Genomic DNA, 19,265 nt, shown 5'->3' with positions numbered 1-19,265 from the left:
CCTGAGCAAGCAAGTATTGTGTGAACTTGGAGCTGCTGTGTATCTGGTGTGCAGGTGAACTGTTGCGTCCTGAGGTGACGTGGAAGCCACTTATCACGTAATGACCAGGGATATCTGCTGCAGGGCAGAAGTCTAAGCACACTCAGAGGTCAACCCGAGGTCACCAGGTCTTTGTGAGGTACCATTATGCAGTGTGAGTGAGAAACAGAAATGCCACAGCTGTCTGGTGAAGCTTTAATCTTGTGACTGATGTCTTAATTATCAGTGTCGCTCTTTAAGTGCACACTCAAAAATTACTCTGAGTTTATGTACACACTAAAAATCAACAGCCAGGCCCTTAAAATGATACTGGATTAATTCAAGACTCAAATGTCAATGCACTGATGAATGCCTGCATTCTGGGTTCTGGAGTTGGTTTGGTTTTTTCTTAACCCTTTGATGCCCAGTGCTGGTCAGGAGATACCCATTTTTCCTTGGATTTGGGTCGCTTTTGACCCATGTTGTGCATCAAAGGGTTCTTGGTCAAATCCATAATGAACGATACAAATACGTGGACATCAAAAATCTCTTTGTTCTGAGGCTTTGAGAGTTCATTACATTAAAATAATCTTCACCTACAAAACTCCACAGAAGCACCTGAGGGTGCAGGGAGAGGTTGTAGATTTTGGGTGTTTTTGAAGTGCTTCAAAGGAGAGACACGTCAGAGGTATGTGAGCTGCCTACTATGTGATGCTTTTTGTGAACTTGACAGAGTGGCCTGGCGATGAACTCTCACAAGCCTCACTTGGATCCCAGCTAAGTTACATTTAGGGTGTTATTTTTTTTCAATGTTTTTTGAAGTTTTTGACAGTTTACACTCCTCTTATCTGTCCCAACAAACAAGTGTGAGGTCGTTGAGTGGGAACAGATTGTCCTTCGACTCAGAGGTCACAGGTTTGATCTTTGCAGCCTCCACTGGGATGCAATCGGCAACAGAAAGAGTAACTGGGAGCAGTAATTGTTCCCAAAGGGAGTGCCCACACTCCATCATCACTGCTGTCACAACACAGCTGAGAGAATAGCCAGTAACAAGAGGAGTTATCGACTGTGTGTTTCAGTGCAGCCAGAGTGTAAACATTGTTATCCGTCCGTTGTTACTTGGTGACTGAATTTTCTCTTCCCGTCTTACTGAGACACACAAATACCAGAACATGAGAGAGAAATGTAAGACTCGCTTTAAGAATCACTTTATTGTCAAGTGTTATGCAGGCAAAGCATCTTTTCTGCTTGAAGTTGTCTTTTTTTCCTTTTTTTTTATTGACATAACACATTTGTACAAACCAGTTTTAAAAATATCAATAAACTGGAGCCTTTGAGGCTAACCTGGCAAAAACCCATTATCAAATGTCATGGAGACGAACATCTTTAGAAAAAGATTTACAAATGAGATGTCACTACAAAATATCAAAGAAAAAAAAAGTTGGTTGTCACACAAAATATTACCAAAAAACATCTAAATTTCGTTTGGTATCAACCTTTTTCAACTTTAAACAAATAGTAGCTTTTTTTTTTTTGCTTCCTTCTTCTTTTTGTTATTTCTTTATTTTTTCTCCAAAACACGTTATGGCGCAAAGAGAAAAAAAAAAAGAAGAAGAAATGAACAGCAATGGCCAGACGTAGGAAAAAAAAGAAAACGAGCACGAAGAGTAAAGAAGAGAAGAAGCAGCACTACGGCGAAAAACTGAAACATGCTGTACACAACCTCAGAATCAACGCACACAAATACAAGTCCAGCAAAAGGCAAATATTACAAATCAAGGATAAATAATAAATTAGCCATACACAGTGGGGTCCTGTGTGTTAACATACTTCGGGGACAGGAGGGGGGGTAAAACAATTAATAAATCCTATAAAATAAAATTATCTTTTAATTTAAAAAGAATGTACGCACTGAACTAACACAGAGCAACACCACCAGAAACATCTCAGAATATCCACATAGCAAAAAGCCCGACCCACTACTCCCACCCACGGCTCTCTTTACCTGCCTGTGCTGTGGTCTGCTCTCCACGTCGCCCCCTAATAATGCAGGAGAGCCTCCCCTCTTTCTCCCCCCGCCTCGCTCTGAAGCTCCCTCTGTACAACAGCTTGTGTTAAGGCAATTGCGGTACATGGGGTCGTGTAAGCAGGGTCAGAGGTGGAGAGGGGTCGTCACCAGAGCACAGAAAGCAAAAAAAAAGCAACATCGGTGACAGTGCTGCCATCTGACAGAAAAACAAACCTCATTGTTTCCAACCTGATCGACCATGCAGCTGCGATGTTGAAGCCACAAAGTTCGATTCAGACGGCAGCGCTGCTTTTCCCATGTCTCCCCCTAACGTTATACCGCGAACTGGCTTGTTTTATTAACAGAGAAAACCTCCCCTGACAATGTAAACATGGTTTCACTAGGATTGTCATTATAGTATTGCTTTCACTACACAAACAAAGTTGTAGAAAGCTAGATTGTTTTTCTCTATAGAAACCTTTTTTTTTTTTTTTTTGTCTAATGGCCACTGCGCCTCAATAGGAATGCATTTTTTTTAATAAATCTTTTCATATGTGCTTTTTCTTTTCTCTCTCTACACTTTCTGTCTTTTAGAATTAGCCCCCTTTCGCCTTCAAGAACAGTTTATTCGTCGACAAAGGACTCAACACCTGAATCTGATCTGAGGACTAAACCTGAACCAGGAACTCAAATTAGGTAGGTCTGCAGGTCAGTGTGGGAACACAAGCACACACTCACACAGAACATATTTCCTCACACACGCTTCATCCCGACACTGCCGCTGCTCCGTCGCTGCTCTTCAACAGCCCTGTACCATGATTGACCCTCAGCACTGTCTGACAGGTAGGAAACAGGAACACAACTTTGTGCATAGAGTTAGATTCTGTTGCGATTAGGAAAATGTCCCTCAATGGTTTTAGATTCAGCAGGTCCCCCTGTCTTGTGCTAATCTACTTACATTCCTTTCTCCACAGCACATGGAATTATTATAGATTAATTTATAAATGCCAAACTAATCTTTCATACACTAAATTTTTTGTTATTATATGTGTTAGTTTAAATTTTTTTAGATTGTGATGCTTATATTTTTCGGTTTCTGTTCATCGCATGATCCTGTCTCTTTTGAGTCCCTTGTCATGACTGAACAACATTTTTAAAATGATGTAAATTTAAAAAGAAAAAAAAGAAAAGGAAAAGTCATCACCTTTACAGTCCCTGCAAAGACCTCCAAGAAAACAGGAAGTCAGCCTTCCGCAAAGAAACAGGAGTCAGTCGCCCTATTCAAACTCCTCCTCTTCCTCCTCCTCTTCCTCCAGGTGATTGGAGGTGGTGGGCGTAGCGGGGTCAGAGTCACGCGAGAGGGTTGCTACAGCCACAATCTGGGGGGAGGCGCCCAGGCCTTCGGGGGCATCTTCCTCCATGTCATCGGTGGTGATGATCGCCACGGCAGCACCGCTCTTCTTGTTCTGATGGGTCTTGATGTGCTTCGAGAGGTGGTCGCTGCGCATGAAGCGCTTGGAGCATTCAGGACACTCGAAGCGCTTTTCTCCTGAAAGCCAGAAGATGAAGGATTACAGAAAAAAAAGAGTCATCATGAGGACCTCCAGTTTTCTACAGGTAGTTCCCAATTGTGACAGAAAATAAGCTTCGACTGGGTTACACTTTTCTAGCCTTTTTGGTAGATTTTTTTTATTTTTTTTTAGGTATTTTTGATTTCTGAGTGCCAATGGTTGAACATTTCTAATGTAAAAAGATAGTTTTAGAATCCAGCTGTTATGATGGATGTTACTTCCTGTTTAGGTATGGTATTTGTTGCCAAATACGTAATAGCCAGAATTTTGTAGCTGTAGATACTGTAGCTGATAAAAATCAATGGACACCAAACCCAGACAAGTTCAATGCACAGCATTTTATCAGAGACTTTATTTTATTGCAAATCTAAAACAAGGAGCAACAAAGATATGGAGCCAGAGCAGTAACAGTTAAAGTTGGGCATCACAAATTAAATTTGCCATTGAAAACAAAATCTAAACAGAAAAAGGAATTATTGAAACTGAAATATTTGTATGTGAAAATGCTGTATTGGCATTGAAAAAAACATATTAAACACTGAAAAATAAAACACAAATATAAAAAGTTGCCTTATCTAATTAATTTTGATATTGTTTTGTATTTTGATGTGCTTTTAAAGGAAAATCTTCATTTTTTAAAGTTTTTTTTTTAGTGTCGCAGCTTTGTTGACGGGATGGGTTTGAGGGAAGAGCAATGATCTAATTTACATCTAATTTGCATATCAATACGCTAGCCCTTCTTGCGACCCTGTCGATCAGACCCTGACATGAGTGATGTTTTATTTCACAAACTACAAAACTATGCACCAGTGTGTAATATTTTCTTTTGTGGAAAGATTTTAGGCTTCTCTGGAGTGTTTTCCTTTTGGTGAAGAAACCAGAAAATCCAGACGTCTTTCCACAACAGAAAAAAGTAAAAGAGAGTGGTGCATAGTTTTGTAATCTGTGAAATAAAGTTCACGTCACTCATATCAGGCTCCTGTCTGAAGGTCAGGAGGAGGACGACCTCCTTGGTATGTAAATTATATGTAAATCAGATGCTCCTGGCCCCTCCCCTCAAGCCAAAAACTGAAAAAGAAGTGACACTGTTTCAATTTTTTAGTGGAACTTATTTCACTGCCTCATATTGTTTTTTCACTGCCAATACAATTTTGTCAAATACAAATATTTCAGTTCCAATGTTTCCTTTTTCAGGACATTTTTTGTTTGTTTGTTTGTTTTTAATTCTATTTTTGATGCCAAACTATATTGTCAGTGTTCTTACCCCATACAAGGACATCTGTACTCATATTTGACCTCAAAATACTGAGTTCAAAAAGAAAAAAGCGCCAAACCCCAAACCATACTGAATTTTTGGGGCTGATACCAATATTAGTTTTTGTATTTATGCCAGCAGAATGGAGTGACACTTCAAGCATCTTTTTTCTGCATTATGTAAATAAAAAGTATTTAAAAAACGAAGTTTTCACATGGGGTGCATATCAGGCAAAATATATACTGATATATCTGTGACAGGCCAGTATCGGCTGATAATATTGGATCGAACTCTGATCTGAAAATATTCTATTATTGGTCCCTCCACATATTTTTAACCTTTTCTAATTGAGTGAGCAAAACTTAGCTGTAGAGTTAAGTGATTTAATTTCCATAGGAGTGTGTGTGCCCTTAGTTATTCACTGTGTCCATGGAAATGATGACAACACAGCCATAAAAATATGATCTCCATATACAGCAAAGGTAGTTTATTTAGTTTTTACTACATCCCTGCATGACTCTTTAAAGTTCAGACGAGCCTCATAAGTAGTTATTTGTGATGTATGCAAATCAAAGATTGTGCCACACTTGCTTTCAAGCTAATTTGGGTGCGGATGTCCGGATTTGGTGCAGTTAAGAGGCTCTGGGGCAGAGCTGGTTTGCAGGCTGTGACGTGCAGCCGTAGAGCAGCTCTGTGTAGGAGTATATGTTCAATCACAAGCCACATTTGTTGCTTTGCTTTCGACTGCATCAAGCTCGCTGCGGGTCGCGGTCTCTCACGCAGCGGTAAACATTTTAGCCGTCTGCTTCTAACACCATGAAAAACATTCTGCTTGCATGATGTGTAATTTATAGAAAATCAGAATTTTAGAAAACAAACTGGGGGCAGAATAGTGTGGAAATACAAATATTTTTTCATACTCTTTTCTTTTTCCCCCAGATTTATCCAGACCTGGAAATTACTAAATTACATAAAGGCCTATAATTATTACAAATACGTTTAGGGAAAAAAAATAACATAAAGCTGTTTATTATTAAATTACAGATTTGAAAGGAGCAGAAACTCGTAAAATAATCACAACTATTTTGATAATTGTCTGTTTCTAAGCCCAGTATTCTATTGTTCAAATCTGTCGAATAGGATTCACTGCTTTTCACTGACATACATCACTGTCAAAATTGCATCTTTTGAAGCATTTTCATACAAACAACCCTTCAAAAATGGCTTAGATGTAACTCTACATCATTGCTTCCTGCAAGTAAATATTTCATCTTTTGGGGCATCTTTTATATTGCTGGCCAAACAAAACAAAAAACAATCCCTCATTTTTCTCATTATTTTTTCGACCCTTCAAAGACTGATGATGATGAAGATGATGATGACAATAATTTGCTACTCAAGTCTGGATTCAAGTTTGATCAAATTCAGGCAAACCTCGACTGTACCGGTGTGACCAGGCTGACCTACATCCCTGTTTACACATCTCTCCTACCTGTGTGTGTTCTCCGGTGTCTCTGCAGCTCGTCGCTGCGGGTGAACCTCTTGCCACAGAAGATCCAGTTACACACAAACGGCCTCTCACCGGTGTGCCAGCGCAGGTGGGCCCGTAGGTGGGATGTCTTGCCGTATACCTTCCCACAGCCCTCCATGTGGCAGATGTGCTGTTTTTTCTTTGTGGGGTCTCCACTGTTCCTGTAATGTACACTTGAGTTAGAGTGAGCTGGAAGTTATGAGCGGAACAGAACAAATATGAATTTTGTTTATTTCGCTTCAGCACTTGAGTTCAGGTTCATAATCTTTAGTAAAAAAAATTATCTTAGCAAGACACGCTAAGATAAATTGACCTTAAACAAGCTCTGCTTTGTCAGGCGGCACACTTACAAAAAATTCTTCACAACAAGTCAGAACACAGTTGATTAGTCTCTGAATGTTCTCAGTGTATGTTTTAGATGACGGCTCCACATTACAGTTTGAAGTGCTTGTGGTGAGAGGTCAGATCTCTCACTTTAGGATACAAAATACACAGTGTTCTTTTCATCTGACAAACTAGATGTCCATCAGGACATGACTGTAATAAATAATTTTAGTATTATCAAAAAAAATGCACACATGGGTTTGTAAAATCTGAATGTATGATTGTAGATCCTGCAATAGGCCTGTCTTTGACCTAAGTCAGCAAATCAGGATGGACTCAGCCCCCCCGCAACCCTACAAAAGATTAAAAAGTGTATAGAAGGTGGATGGATAATTGTAAATTTAAGAAGGACCAACCTGTTTTTTAAAGTCAGTCTCTGGTTGTTTATTAAGCCCCTAAAAACTCATCACTATGTGTCGAAAATACACACTTAGAAGTTATTTTTTCATGAAAATTACGTCTTGCCTGAATGACTTCCTGTTTGCTGCAGCTCAAGCATACCAGCTCACCCATGACCTTGTTCAAACACTGTAAACTGACTGTAGATTATGCAGTGCCAAGTTGTAAAATTGGAGAATTTTAGTCTTGAATATTTGAACAGGAAACTGAAGAAGAATGCTGATACAGAAAGCCCCACTGAATGCTGAGACTCAGGCTGTTATTGATGAATCACAGTTTCAAGGCTTCATGGTGCTGACTGCTTACTTCTTCGCGATAGGCCTTCTAGCATGTAAAACACACTACATGGACATGTTATGGATTTGGATCGGAAGGGCCTTTCACTTACTATCGCTGTAGTGGACCATCTGTAGACTGCAAAATGTTCCACAAGGGAATCACAAAAAGACAACAAAAAGCCATTTTTCTCTTTGAGTTTCTTCCAGTTTGGATCAATGTCGCTAATTATGTCCCTTAAAAAATTAGACACAACCTCTAGTCTCCTAAATGACTGCATGTTTAACCTCAGTCTGCTCTGATGCAATCTTCTCTATCTGTCCGTACCTTCCTTCTCCATCCCTGCAGTTGGGACAAGAGCAGGCGACACGTCGAAGCCTCTTGCTAGGCGGCCCCTCCTGGTCTGAAGAACTCTGAACAGAGCCCAGCTGGTCTGGACTCATTGATGAACCTGATGCCACGTTGCCAACGGTGACAGTCACAGGAGACGACTGAACTTTCACCCCATCCTGACCTTGTGGCTGACCTGAAAGGTGATTGGAAATGATTGAAACTGTGCAAACTCAGTAATTCAAATCAAGCAATGTGTTGGCTGTGGTGCAGTTTGAGGAAAACATGACAACAGAGCAAGCTGAACAAACAAAAGCCCAAACAGCCTCGAGTACAGTGTCTGACACACTATTCAGCAGAACAGTGAACAGGACATTCCCATGTGATTTAGCTTAGAAAGGTAAATGTATAAATTAGTGTGCATGAAAAATAAGAGCTTCATATTTCCACTATGACTCATAATGTTCTGTCTGCACAAACACTCTACATAACCACATTTTATGGAAGCGAATGGGTCAGTACAGTGTTATGGCTACTTATTTATATTCACACAGTCGCTCTTATTGTGTCCTTACCCTGTAGACCAGTGATGGTGAGGGGAACACCCTGCACCTGAACCCCAGCTGTGCCCAGTCCTGCAATGCTGACCGTCTGTACTCCTGATCCTGGGTTGATCTGGGCTGCACTCAAGGTCAAGGGAGCTCCACTCAGGGAGACGAGTCCTCCACTCCCTACTGCTGTCCCACCAGCCACCGGGGCCAGCGTGAGCTGCTGTGGCACAGCTGTCCCGAGACCACCCTGCAGTGAAACGCCACCGGGCAGCTGCAGTGTCTGCCAGGTGATCTGCCCAGAGGGTGACAGTGTCGGCGTACGAATAAGGACCTGGGCTGGGTTCTGGAAGGCCTGAATGGGCTGCAGGGTTTGACCTGGGGCCAGCTGGAGAGTCTGAATGTGCTGAGGTTGCTGCTGACCCTGAGGCTGACCCTGACTCTGGGCCTGGGGTTGCAGCTGGATCTGCTGCACCAACTGGTGCCCCACCTGGCCCACGATCACCTGCTGTATGGTTCCTGCTGTATCTGTCTGGTTCTGCAGCCCGTTGGCCTGGTTCTGGCTTTGAGAGTCTGCCTCACTGCTCTGCACTTGGATGTCAGCTGATCCGCCCTCCGGTCCAGCAGAAACCACTTGAGCCCCATCAGGCACGCTGTCGGCTTCAGGTACTACTGTTGTTGCTTGTGCGGTTGCAGCTGTAGCCGGAGCCGCCCCAGACACTGCTGTTGTCACCAGCTGGTTGCCATTAGCAACAGAGAATGTGCCATCTGCTGATTGGATGAGCTGCACAGCCCCGCCCCCTCCAACATTATTGATCACAGGTAAAGCCAGGGTCATGCCTCCGAGGTTGATGGGTACTGTGGTCATGACAGGAGTCTGGGAGCCTTGTAGAGCTTGCAGCTGAAGCGGGAAAGACTGTGCAGGACGGATCTGCAGTGGGACCGTCTGATTGGCTGTACTTGTCAGGATGGTCTGCTGGTTGGCTGGCTGCAGGATAGCCTGGGTCTGGCCTGAACTCGGGGTCTGGATGAGCTGCACCTGCTCAGGTAAAGCCCCGATGGAGGCTGTCGGGGGGCTGATGTGGATCTGCTGTCCATCTGCAGTCTGTAGATGAGGGATGACCTGATACTGGACCCCGCCCCCAGCATTGGGCAGATTCTGAACCTGGATGATCTGGAACTGCTGCTGTTGCTGCTGCTGTTGCTGATTGGCTGCAACACTGTTGGTCCCACCTACTGCCTTCACCTGCAGGACAGGAGCAGCGATACAGTTAAAGAGGTAAAAAGTCAAAATCAATAAAAAAATAAAATGTGACCCACTGTTTCCCAATCTGTTTCTTCACCTTGCGTCCACCAGGTGAGCTGTCATTAGCCAAAGTGGTGGCCACCGTCACAGCAACAGGTTGACTGGCGTTCTCCTTGGCCATAGTAGGCGCCGATGTAATGATCTGCCAGCCGTTCCCCGTGAACTGAGCTGGGACCAGTTCCAGCTGCTGGGGCACCAGGGTCTGACCCCCAGCTGCGTCCACCACTATCTGACCCTGGAGCTGACCGGCCTGCAGTTGGATCTGACCAGCCTGAACCTGGATCTGCTGGGCCCCTGCTTGGACCTGGGCCCCTTCCACTCCCCCCTGCCCTCCGATCTTACTGCAGGTGGCTGCCAGCAGAGCCAACGGAGAGGGCTGAGAGGAATCCTGGAGGAGACAAGAGTCAGAAAAAGGGTGGAAGAGTGATGGACGGGAGGGGCAGAGAGAGGAATGGTTAAACAGGAGTGACAAGGCAGAGGAGGCGAAGAAGCGAGTCAGAGTGAGAGGCAGACGGAAACACACGAGAGAGCTCACATACGCGCACAAACAAAAAAGTACATGTGAGTATAAAAAGCTACGGGGAAGGGATGAGCAAGAATCGTAACGCACGCTCACACAATGGACAATTTAAAATGAAGAAGAGGAAGAATAAGAGTAAGGGGTGGGGAGAAACACGGTGCAGAAAAAAGAAACACAAAAAGCTGAGAGAAACAGAGAGAGCTGTCAGTGGAAGTGGGCGGTATTACAGGAAGCGAGTGGGTGGGCGTGTGAGAACCACATTTCTCTTTTCTCAGAACACTGGAAGAAAATGCCGCCTTCTCTCTCTCTCTCTCTCCTCCCTTTCAAAGGAACTAGGTCGCAGGCAAATTTTTAATGCTTATACACCTCTCAAAAGCACACGGGAAACAGCCTAGATTTTCTAACAACTACAGTAGCATGGAAAGTAACACAGCAGCAACGCCTGCCATACACATGTAACAACAAAAGATGCGCTCAAGAATAACTGTCTGGCTGCAAATAATCCCCAACACATATGTACATCCTCTATAACCTGCTAAAAATAGAAGTTGCATAGTTGTAGAGCCACATACCAAAGCTGCAGGTCTTTAAAATACGGCCATTTGCGGAATTATCACTATCGTTTTAATCAGAATTCAAAGAGACAATTCAAAAGTGCAGTGGTTGAAGTGTGACAGCCGTATAAGCCTATTCATGAGGCTCTGGGTTGGCTCTCAGCAGGGCTGCACAGAAGTAGGAAGTGGAATTCACCAGAGAAACGCCCCCAGAGGTGTCTGGCTAGCTGGCTGGCTGAGAGGGAGGGAGTACATTTTTGGCCTACAGGCAAAGCAAAAAGTAATGAACTACAACAAACTCGTTTCTTTTGCTTTATTACCTGCGATCCAGAACTTTTCCCCCTTTTAGATGCTTTCCCTCCTTCAGTTCCAGATGATTCCTTCTTGGAGTCTGCGAGAAAAAAAAAAGAGAGCCAAATGTTGGAATATTTTCAGTTATTATATCATCCCTCTGAGTGTCAGCGAGCAAGTCCAAGAGGAAGCAAGCACCGTGTACGTCCTGTCAACAAAACCTGAGCATGGAGCAGAAACAGCACAACAAAGGTGATCAATAAAGGCAGAGGAGAAACCAGTAACCTCATCATCAATATCAAAAGGGGCATGGATCCTCCTATCTGTCACACGGATAGAGAGAAGGGAGAGAGGGGTGGAGACGGAGAGGGGGGAGGGTACCTACCACTCATAACGCATTAATATACCGAGAAGGAGAGTGTGTAGTTCACGGTAGAAGGCCGGCCGGGTACAGAGGCGGAGGACGGCCTATATGTTCGGCTCTGGGCCGTGGCGGATCTGCCCGTTTGACGAAACCACCCACCGGCCAGGAAGGGCGGTGCCAAGCGCAGGCACAATCAAGCAGCCCCAAATAACGGGGATAACACGGAGCGCAGTGACCGTCCCCCGGTGCGTCGGGCCCCTCGCTGCCCCGCTGTGCGTCTCTTTCACCGGATAGAAAGTCCATAAACGAGCAAATTGGCGCTTGTCAGGATGGTATCCACAGAGAAGTTGGCAGTGTGTGACCGTAGAGGCCCACCCACTTCCATTTAAGCATCAGGACAACACCCTCCTCGCTGCTTCCCTGCCTGTCACCGCCGTTTCTCTCGCCGCACGACGTGCGGACGCCTCGTCGCCGTCCGTCGCGCACCGAAAACAAACCGTCACCAGTGTTTGTATTTTGAGCGTGTTCCCCTTTTTTTTCGTGCACAATTGATTTTTTTAAGGGGGGAGATATGGGGAGATAGCTGTGGCTTTTGTGGGCGGACGCGCTCCTCCCACATATTCAGATTGGACGACGGGGCTCGGCGTGCGAGGGTCGAGATGGGAGTTGTATTTTGGTGAAGCCTCGCCTTCTCGAACAGGATAGGGAGGACCGGACTACAGCTCCCATGATGCCCCGGCGCCTCGGTCTGGTTGGAGCGCCGCTGTTGGTAGTCATGTTGGTGTGAGAGCGAGAGGGAAGGGCGGCGACTTCGGTGTTATGGGGGGTTGGGCGACCGGGAAAGGGAGGTGTGTGTCATGTGTGTCAGTTTCAGAGGAACACAAACATAATTTAGTTTTAATTAGTTGGAAAACGATTTGTTACCTAAAAAATATTACAAGGTTGCCTCCATGATAACAACAGCAATAGAATATGTAGAATATTCTTGATTGTCATTGTACAATATATAACGAGATTGCAGAGATCTTTTTCAGTGCAAAGAAATCTTAAAGATAGTGGGAAGACAGTCTATTTCCATATATACAGTATAAATAATGGAGTGCATATAAATAACAGCGAATGAGGCAGTGGTGTGTTTTGCACAGTTACACTATATTGTTTGCTGTGAGAGTTCAGTGTGGTGATGGCACTTGGAAAGAAACTGTTTTAAAGTCTGTTTGTCCTCGCTTTAATGCATCTGTAACGCCTTCCAGAGGACAACAGATCAAAAAAGCTGAGAAAGAAAAACTTTGTATTTGCATTTTATCAAGAAAACTTTGGATTTATTTACCTTATTTATGTTTTTTCCTTCCCAGAATCAAGTTCCAAGACCTTTACTTATCACAAACACAATTATGCATAGTATAATGCACAGTGAAATGCATTGTGCACCTGTTCCAAACCGAAATGATAAGAATAAAGTAACCCCACATCTTTAGTCAGCTGTATAGGCTTATTTTGTTCATTTCTACCTGTGTGTATGTGTGTGTGTGTGTGTGTATGTATGTATGTATATATGTGTGTGTATGTATGTATATATACATATTTCTTGTGTATTTTATTTCATTATTCTTATTGTTCTGGTTTGGAACAGGTGCACAATGCATTTCACTGCACATTCTACAATATATAATTGGGTTTGTGACAAATAAACGTCTTGAATCTTGACTCTTGGATCATAGTGACCTTACCAATCTAATAATATTGAAGTCAGCTACTGGTGGGATGGTGGAAAATACACCTGTGTGATTTACACAAGCTTTTATGTACTGTCAGCATGAGAGTCATGTGGAGGGCTACCTATTACGTTGAACAAAAATAACAAAAACCTTTCCTGGAATATGTGAAAATGTAGGAGTAGGACTTTAGAGGGAATATGCCCCACATGGACATGAATGATTTTCAGAACTTCAGCCATGCTAATTTAGATTTCTGAAACACATTACCATCTAATACAATAGCGTAGAAGCTAACCAGCAGTAAAAATGTATTATTAGCAGTCTAAAAAGTCAACAAGCTGACATTATGTTAAACTAATAATGTAGTAATAATTATAATATATTTTAATTAGCTTGCTGAAATACTAGCTACTAAGCTGCCTTCAGCTTAAGCTTATATTGCTCAGTTATATTAGCATGCTGTGGCAGTAGCTAACTCACTAATATTATGCAAAGCTAATAACATTATGGTATATTTGATTGGTGTACCACTAGCTATTTGCTGCTGTTGGCTAAATATTCCTGTTGATCTGGCATTAATATTAATTATACCCCTAAATTGTGCATTAATTGGGTAAAAGACAAACTCATAGTGAAGCACTTTGGAATGGACTAGTTAAATTATAGTGAATATTATTGTCAGTTTGACACTGATATTCACATATCAACCTGTTTAACACTGTTTAAGACTGTTTTCTGCTTTGACAAGTAATGTGAAGCAATCCAGCCATTTTATCTCGAATTGAGATGTAGTCACTGAGCGTAAAATTTCTAGCTAACAAGTGACACTGGCACTGCTCAGCAAGTGCATTTGCATTGGGTTCACACCAAGGACTGAGTCATGGATCTTCAGCGGGAAGTGAGCAGGAGACAAAACAACAATTACTTCTTGCAGTAGCAGCAATTGCACAGAAGTTTGTTGCTTGTGTAACAGTCTGGAACAGAAGCGAGGTCTCCCACTCATGTGACGAACCCTGCTTCAGTCTCCCAAAGGGAAATCGTGTTTTAAATTCATGCCTGCAAAATGAGCGGCGTGTTGGCATCGTGGGCCTGTCTGGTCCCAGGCAAGAGGGTTCTCCTGCCCGGCAACTTTAGCCACAGCCCTGGTTCACCAAGCAGAAAACATCATTAGCGGGCAGACAACTGAGGATATGCCTCTGGCACCACAGCGAAATATTTATCCTTATAGGCTTCCAGCTAAGGCAATACAGCATCACCGTCTAACTAAGAAATACTATGAATTTCTTTGTTTTACTCACATTTTGAGACTATAATATGCAACTTGGATCTTGATGGATGGATTTTAAAAATATGGTTTGAGTGTTATTATGTTCTAATATCTGACTTTTCTTATCAGAGTCCCAAAGAGAGATACCCTGATGTAGACATAGCTGCACATGTAGCCTACAGGCCACTTTATACTCACATGGTTTCTCTGCATGTGAGTGTGTGTATGTTTTCTTTTTTTGGTCTTGTCCATGGGTGTGCTGGTTGTCCAAGCATGTATTCACAGTGACACTACACACATGCACTCACACCTGTGGTGGGTCAGAAACTTACACACACACACACACACACACACACACACACACACACACACACACACACACACACACACACACACACACACACACACACACTGTAATTACTGCGGAAGCCAAGTGCCTTGTTCCCGCCCCCTGGGCCACTTGGCAGGGCGTTGCTAGGCAACGAGGTCTGGTCTGAAGACGGGGTGTTGTCTGTGTTTTGTATGTATGGTGGTGGTGGTGATGGAGGGGTGTGTGGTAGAAAGAAGGCTGTTGTAGGTCTTGTTGTAGGCAAGTGCAGTGCACCCAACAGAGCTAATTCCCAATATTCTCTACAACACTCCTCTAAATCTCGGTGAGGTATTTATTCACAGCAGCTTTAATGCTCATTAAAGTTACATTTAGCATCAGATTGGTAAGAAAAGCCCTTGAGGGAGCCTATAAATTTAATATTCTTTCAGGCTTAGCAAAATAGAATTGACATAAACTAACAAGCAGCTGATAAATAAGTGTTCCGGGAATATGAAGAAGTAAATATGATTGTAATATTTGTTTTCCAGCTGCTGCCACTAGATGGCGCCAAATACCAGACAGGGCTCTGAAGGCATGTACTCATACTTTCTCCTGTTGGAAGAAGGATTCAAATCTTTAAATTTGTAAAAATATCAAAATGTAAAACACAAACATTCCAAACATTTGAATCTACATATGCTTCAACGTAAAAACTCATAGAGGGACTCTTTTCAAAAAATTTGTATTTAGATTATTAGATGTTTATGCAGGGCTGCACAGTGGCTTGATTGGTAGCGCTGTTGCGTTACAGCTAGAAGATCCCCGGTTCGTGTCCCATCATGGGCCAGGGATCTTTCTGCATGGAGTTTGCATGTTCTCCCATGAGTTTTCTCCGGCTTCCTCCCACAGTCCAAAAACATGCTGAGGTCAATTGATGATTCCAAATTCCCCGTAGGTGTGAATGTGAGTGTGATTGTCTTTCTGTGTAACCCTGTGTAGCTTAATCCTGAGGATTAAACAGTGTGTAGATAATGAATGGAATGGATGTACACAGTAAGGTGGAGCTAATTATAGTACTATGTATACTATAGTGGTGGAAAGTTACTCAGTACATTTACTCTAGTAATAGAATTTTGAGGTCCTTGTATTTGGCTGCAGTTGTCCCATTTTATACAACTTCATACCTCCACTACAATACATTTCAGAGGGTTATATTTTACATTGTACTCCACTACATTTATTTGAGAGCTTCAGTTACTGTGAGGATAATTTTCCACAATGAAGAATATAGCCAACTTTTAAAATCTAAACCAGTAGCTTCCGAACTTTCTGGCTTTGGACATCTAACAATGTGTAATCAGGGTAACATTTTAGAAGTCTCTGACCTGGTGAAAGCATATAAAAATATATACATTTACATACTTATGCAGTCTATGGTTAAAAGCTCCCCTAAATAATGTTTTTGTATGGGTTCATAGCACTAAATGTTCAAAGGATCCAATATTGCACTAAAAATCTAAATCAGAAGAGAAGTACAACGCTGAAAACATATTTTTTTGTATTACAGCTTTGTTTTTTTCCTCTTTTCTCTCCCATTGATCATCTGATGACCCTTTAGATTTAAATAGTGTCCTTGTATATGAATATCAAACTGGATATAAAGTAGTTAAAACTTCCAGCAGCTACAACATGCTACTGACACACAAATACCCCAGTATTAATAACTGAAAGATTGGCACAAACAGTATGTACTTTAGTACCTCAGCTGCATTTTGTTCTATTACTTATGTACTTTCACTTAAATATGATTTTTAATGTAGGACTTTTATTTTTAATTAAGTACTTCAACATTGCTATATCAGTACTTTTAATTATATAGCGGCTCTAAACACTTCTTCTATCATTGGCATGCTACTACGTAGTTAAATCTTTAACAATACTATAGCATAGCGATTAATAATTTTCTAAGCAGAAATGTGTTAACATTGCCCCATACTTTCAAAAGATACTATTTAAATGAGCTTATGGACTATAGAAGCTGTTTCTTTAAATCAAAGTGCTTTCTTCTTTCATTCTATCATACCTTAATGAGAAATGAGAAAAAAACTTCCTTGTTGTTTCATTTTTGTAAAAAGCAGAAATGCATTCCTTTTGACTTTGATATATATTGGATATGGAAACACGCTGTTGATAAAACTATTGAGCAAACTTTAAGCAGCAGCTTTACATGGAAACAAATCTGCAGCTGCAATTTAGGATTCCAGAATGTGCAAGAACAGATCAGTGCAAAGCAAGTTTTATCAGTGTTTTAAATCCGTTTGCCACCAGATTTTTAGGGGTTCAGAAGGGTTCACTCACTATCTTTAAAGCTGTGTATTTTTTTTGTCTCATTTACATTTCAACTCCAGCTGTGAACCACATTGGATTTAAAGTCAAATGTCATCCTGCTGCATGTTAGGTGCCCAAAATAAGCTGAACTAGCTGGAGGAACACACACGAGAGCAGATTTGAAAGTGAACTTGCACATGAGCTAATAAATCTATTTTCACGTTAATATGACAGATCAAAGCTAGAATTTATTCATATCAGTATGTTGTTGTTTTTTTTTTTTTTACATGAACTTCCTTGTTGGCCTGATCCAAAGCGGAGGAAAGAAGTTTTCAGAGTGAGTTTCCAGACATCAGCCTGGGTGACACAGCATCATTGCATCGTATCAGACAGCTCTGATGGATCTGATATGTAGGTTAGAGGTGACTGCATCACCCAGCCGACTTTCAGATGTCTCGTGAATATGAAACACAAAAGTGTGTGTTTGTGTGCACAGGAATGCAAGGTCGATATGGTGTATCTACGCATGAGCGTGTTTGCAGGTGTGACTCAGTACATACTTGCGTGCAGTTGTATGTTTTTGCGTGATATCCACAAGGCTTCTGCATGCACATCTATGCGTAGGTGTGTGTTGGTCACATGCAGCCCTGGCGTCAGGATGTCTCCCTTTCCTAAAGGTTAGGTTGTAAAGACAAAGAGATTTATGACTTCTAGCATGAGTTAATGTCTTGGCAGTTGCCTCTGTTGTGCGTGTGTGTGTGCGTGCATGCGTAGACTTAGAGAACTTGTTGACAAGTGATAACAGATATGTTTCACATAACTCTATAATGGGAAACAAGTTGTAGATAGATAGATAGATAGATAGATAGATAGATAGATAGTCATTCTTTACTCATCTTCTTGTGCCAGTAAATGTGAAGATGATGCCACTCTTTTGCCATGTCTCATCATCATTACCTCACACTCATAGTTTTGGATGACTGGCACACTGTTGCTTTAAACTGTAAGCGTTTCTACATTATCTGTCTATGGTCTATAAAAACAGTAAGCTGAGATGTGTCCTGGTGTGATGAAATATCTTTATTTCCGTCCTCTTCTTCTATTTTTTAAATTCCTGTAAACATACCACATCACATCAGACTGAACCGGACTTGCATGAAGCTCTGTGAAAGTTGGCAGCGTGTCACTTTAATGATAGTTCAGTGATTGATGCTTCCTGGTATCTGGATCCAGTGAAAAGCAGCCGGTGTGTCTCAGCGGGCTCGCTGCCAGTTCAGGGTGTGGGTAGAACATGCTTCTAACCCACAACTAGAGAAGCCTTTGTCAACGTGATTATTATTTTTTTCTCTGAAGCCGGATGTTTTATCTCTATTTTTTTTTCAAAGCGCTGAGCACCACTCACTTTTGTTTTCTAAAAGTCACCTTTTATTGCTTGTGGGTCCTTAACAAGAATCATGATATTTAATTTTTAGTTCATGTCTAATTAATCTGCCCTACAATCAACACTAAGAAAGGGATTTTATTGCTGCGAACAATTTATTTATTTGTTCATTTGTTCATATGCATAAATGCACCTAACCCACATGAACACCAAAACACTCCTGCACTGATGAAACATGTGTTAGACATAAATCTACATTGCAAACAAAGAACATTGTCGTCAGCAAACAAAATCAACCACACCAAAGATTCATCGTGGAAAAACAGATTATCTTTCTTGTAATCGTTCCATTTCCTTATTTTTAAGTGTACACTGTAAATCATTTTAAGTTTATTCAGCTTTGAAAAATAAGTTATCCTGCTGTGAGTTAACTGCAATTTAGTTGATTATTTAGTTAGAAGTCATCTTGTGAGTCGTGAAAGTTTAAAACTGAGTAAAAGTGTCTTAATTTGAGAAGTTCAATTATTTTAGACACGTAGTTAATTAAGAAAGTGGCTATAAGGGCATTTAATTTACCCCTTTAGTGTCCATTGACAGAACTTCTCCTATGAGGATATATTTTATATTGATACAACTTTTCACTTTATTGTTACTCAGTGCTGTATTTTTGAACATTATCCTGTAGACTTGCATTTAGGGGTGCCCATGGGAGAAGTTAGCTGTTAATTAACACTGATATCTCCTTTTCCACTACTATATATAATATAATGTAAACTGTCTGCTAAGTGATAATATACTGCTTATACATGCTAAATATAAGGATTTAAAAAAAGATATATTTTATCTTTCCTGTTACTTTAATCATCAACTGACAACTTAGTATAACACTTTTCTGTTTTGCTAAGG

The 19,265-nt window shown here is 41.7% G+C and overlaps 1 protein-coding gene across 1 annotated transcript; it reads right to left on the bottom strand.

The window, feature by feature from the left end:
* Positions 1 to 1,210: 1,210 nt before the first annotated feature.
* Positions 1,211 to 11,989, bottom strand: sp4 (sp4 transcription factor). The gene is made up of 7 exons (XM_022219297.2): positions 11,377 to 11,989; positions 11,021 to 11,091; positions 9,664 to 10,014; positions 8,348 to 9,566; positions 7,770 to 7,968; positions 6,345 to 6,544; positions 1,211 to 3,575 (listed from the first exon to the last, which is right to left on the bottom strand). The coding sequence occupies exons 1-7, from the start codon at positions 11,381 to 11,383 to the stop codon at positions 3,304 to 3,306; spliced, it is 2,319 nt and encodes a 772-aa protein (XP_022074989.1). The 5' UTR covers positions 11,384 to 11,989; the 3' UTR covers positions 1,211 to 3,303.
* Between the last annotated feature and the right edge of the window lie 7,276 nt (positions 11,990 to 19,265).

The sequence above is a fragment of the Acanthochromis polyacanthus genome, chromosome 11 (assembly GCF_021347895.1).
Source record: "Acanthochromis polyacanthus isolate Apoly-LR-REF ecotype Palm Island chromosome 11, KAUST_Apoly_ChrSc, whole genome shotgun sequence".
NCBI lineage: Eukaryota > Metazoa > Chordata > Actinopteri > Pomacentridae > Acanthochromis > Acanthochromis polyacanthus.
This window is presented reverse-complemented; position numbering and strand designations above follow the sequence as displayed.

Coding starts and splice junctions, on each gene's coding strand:
- sp4 (XM_022219297.2), bottom strand. Junction 9,567..9,663: donor GCTCACCTGGTGGACGCAAG/GTGAAGAAACAG, acceptor CCTGTCCTGCAG/GTGAAGGCAGTAGGTGGGAC. Junction 6,545..7,769: donor TGCAGGGATGGAGAAGGAAG/GTACGGACAGAT, acceptor TGTACATTACAG/GAACAGTGGAGACCCCACAA.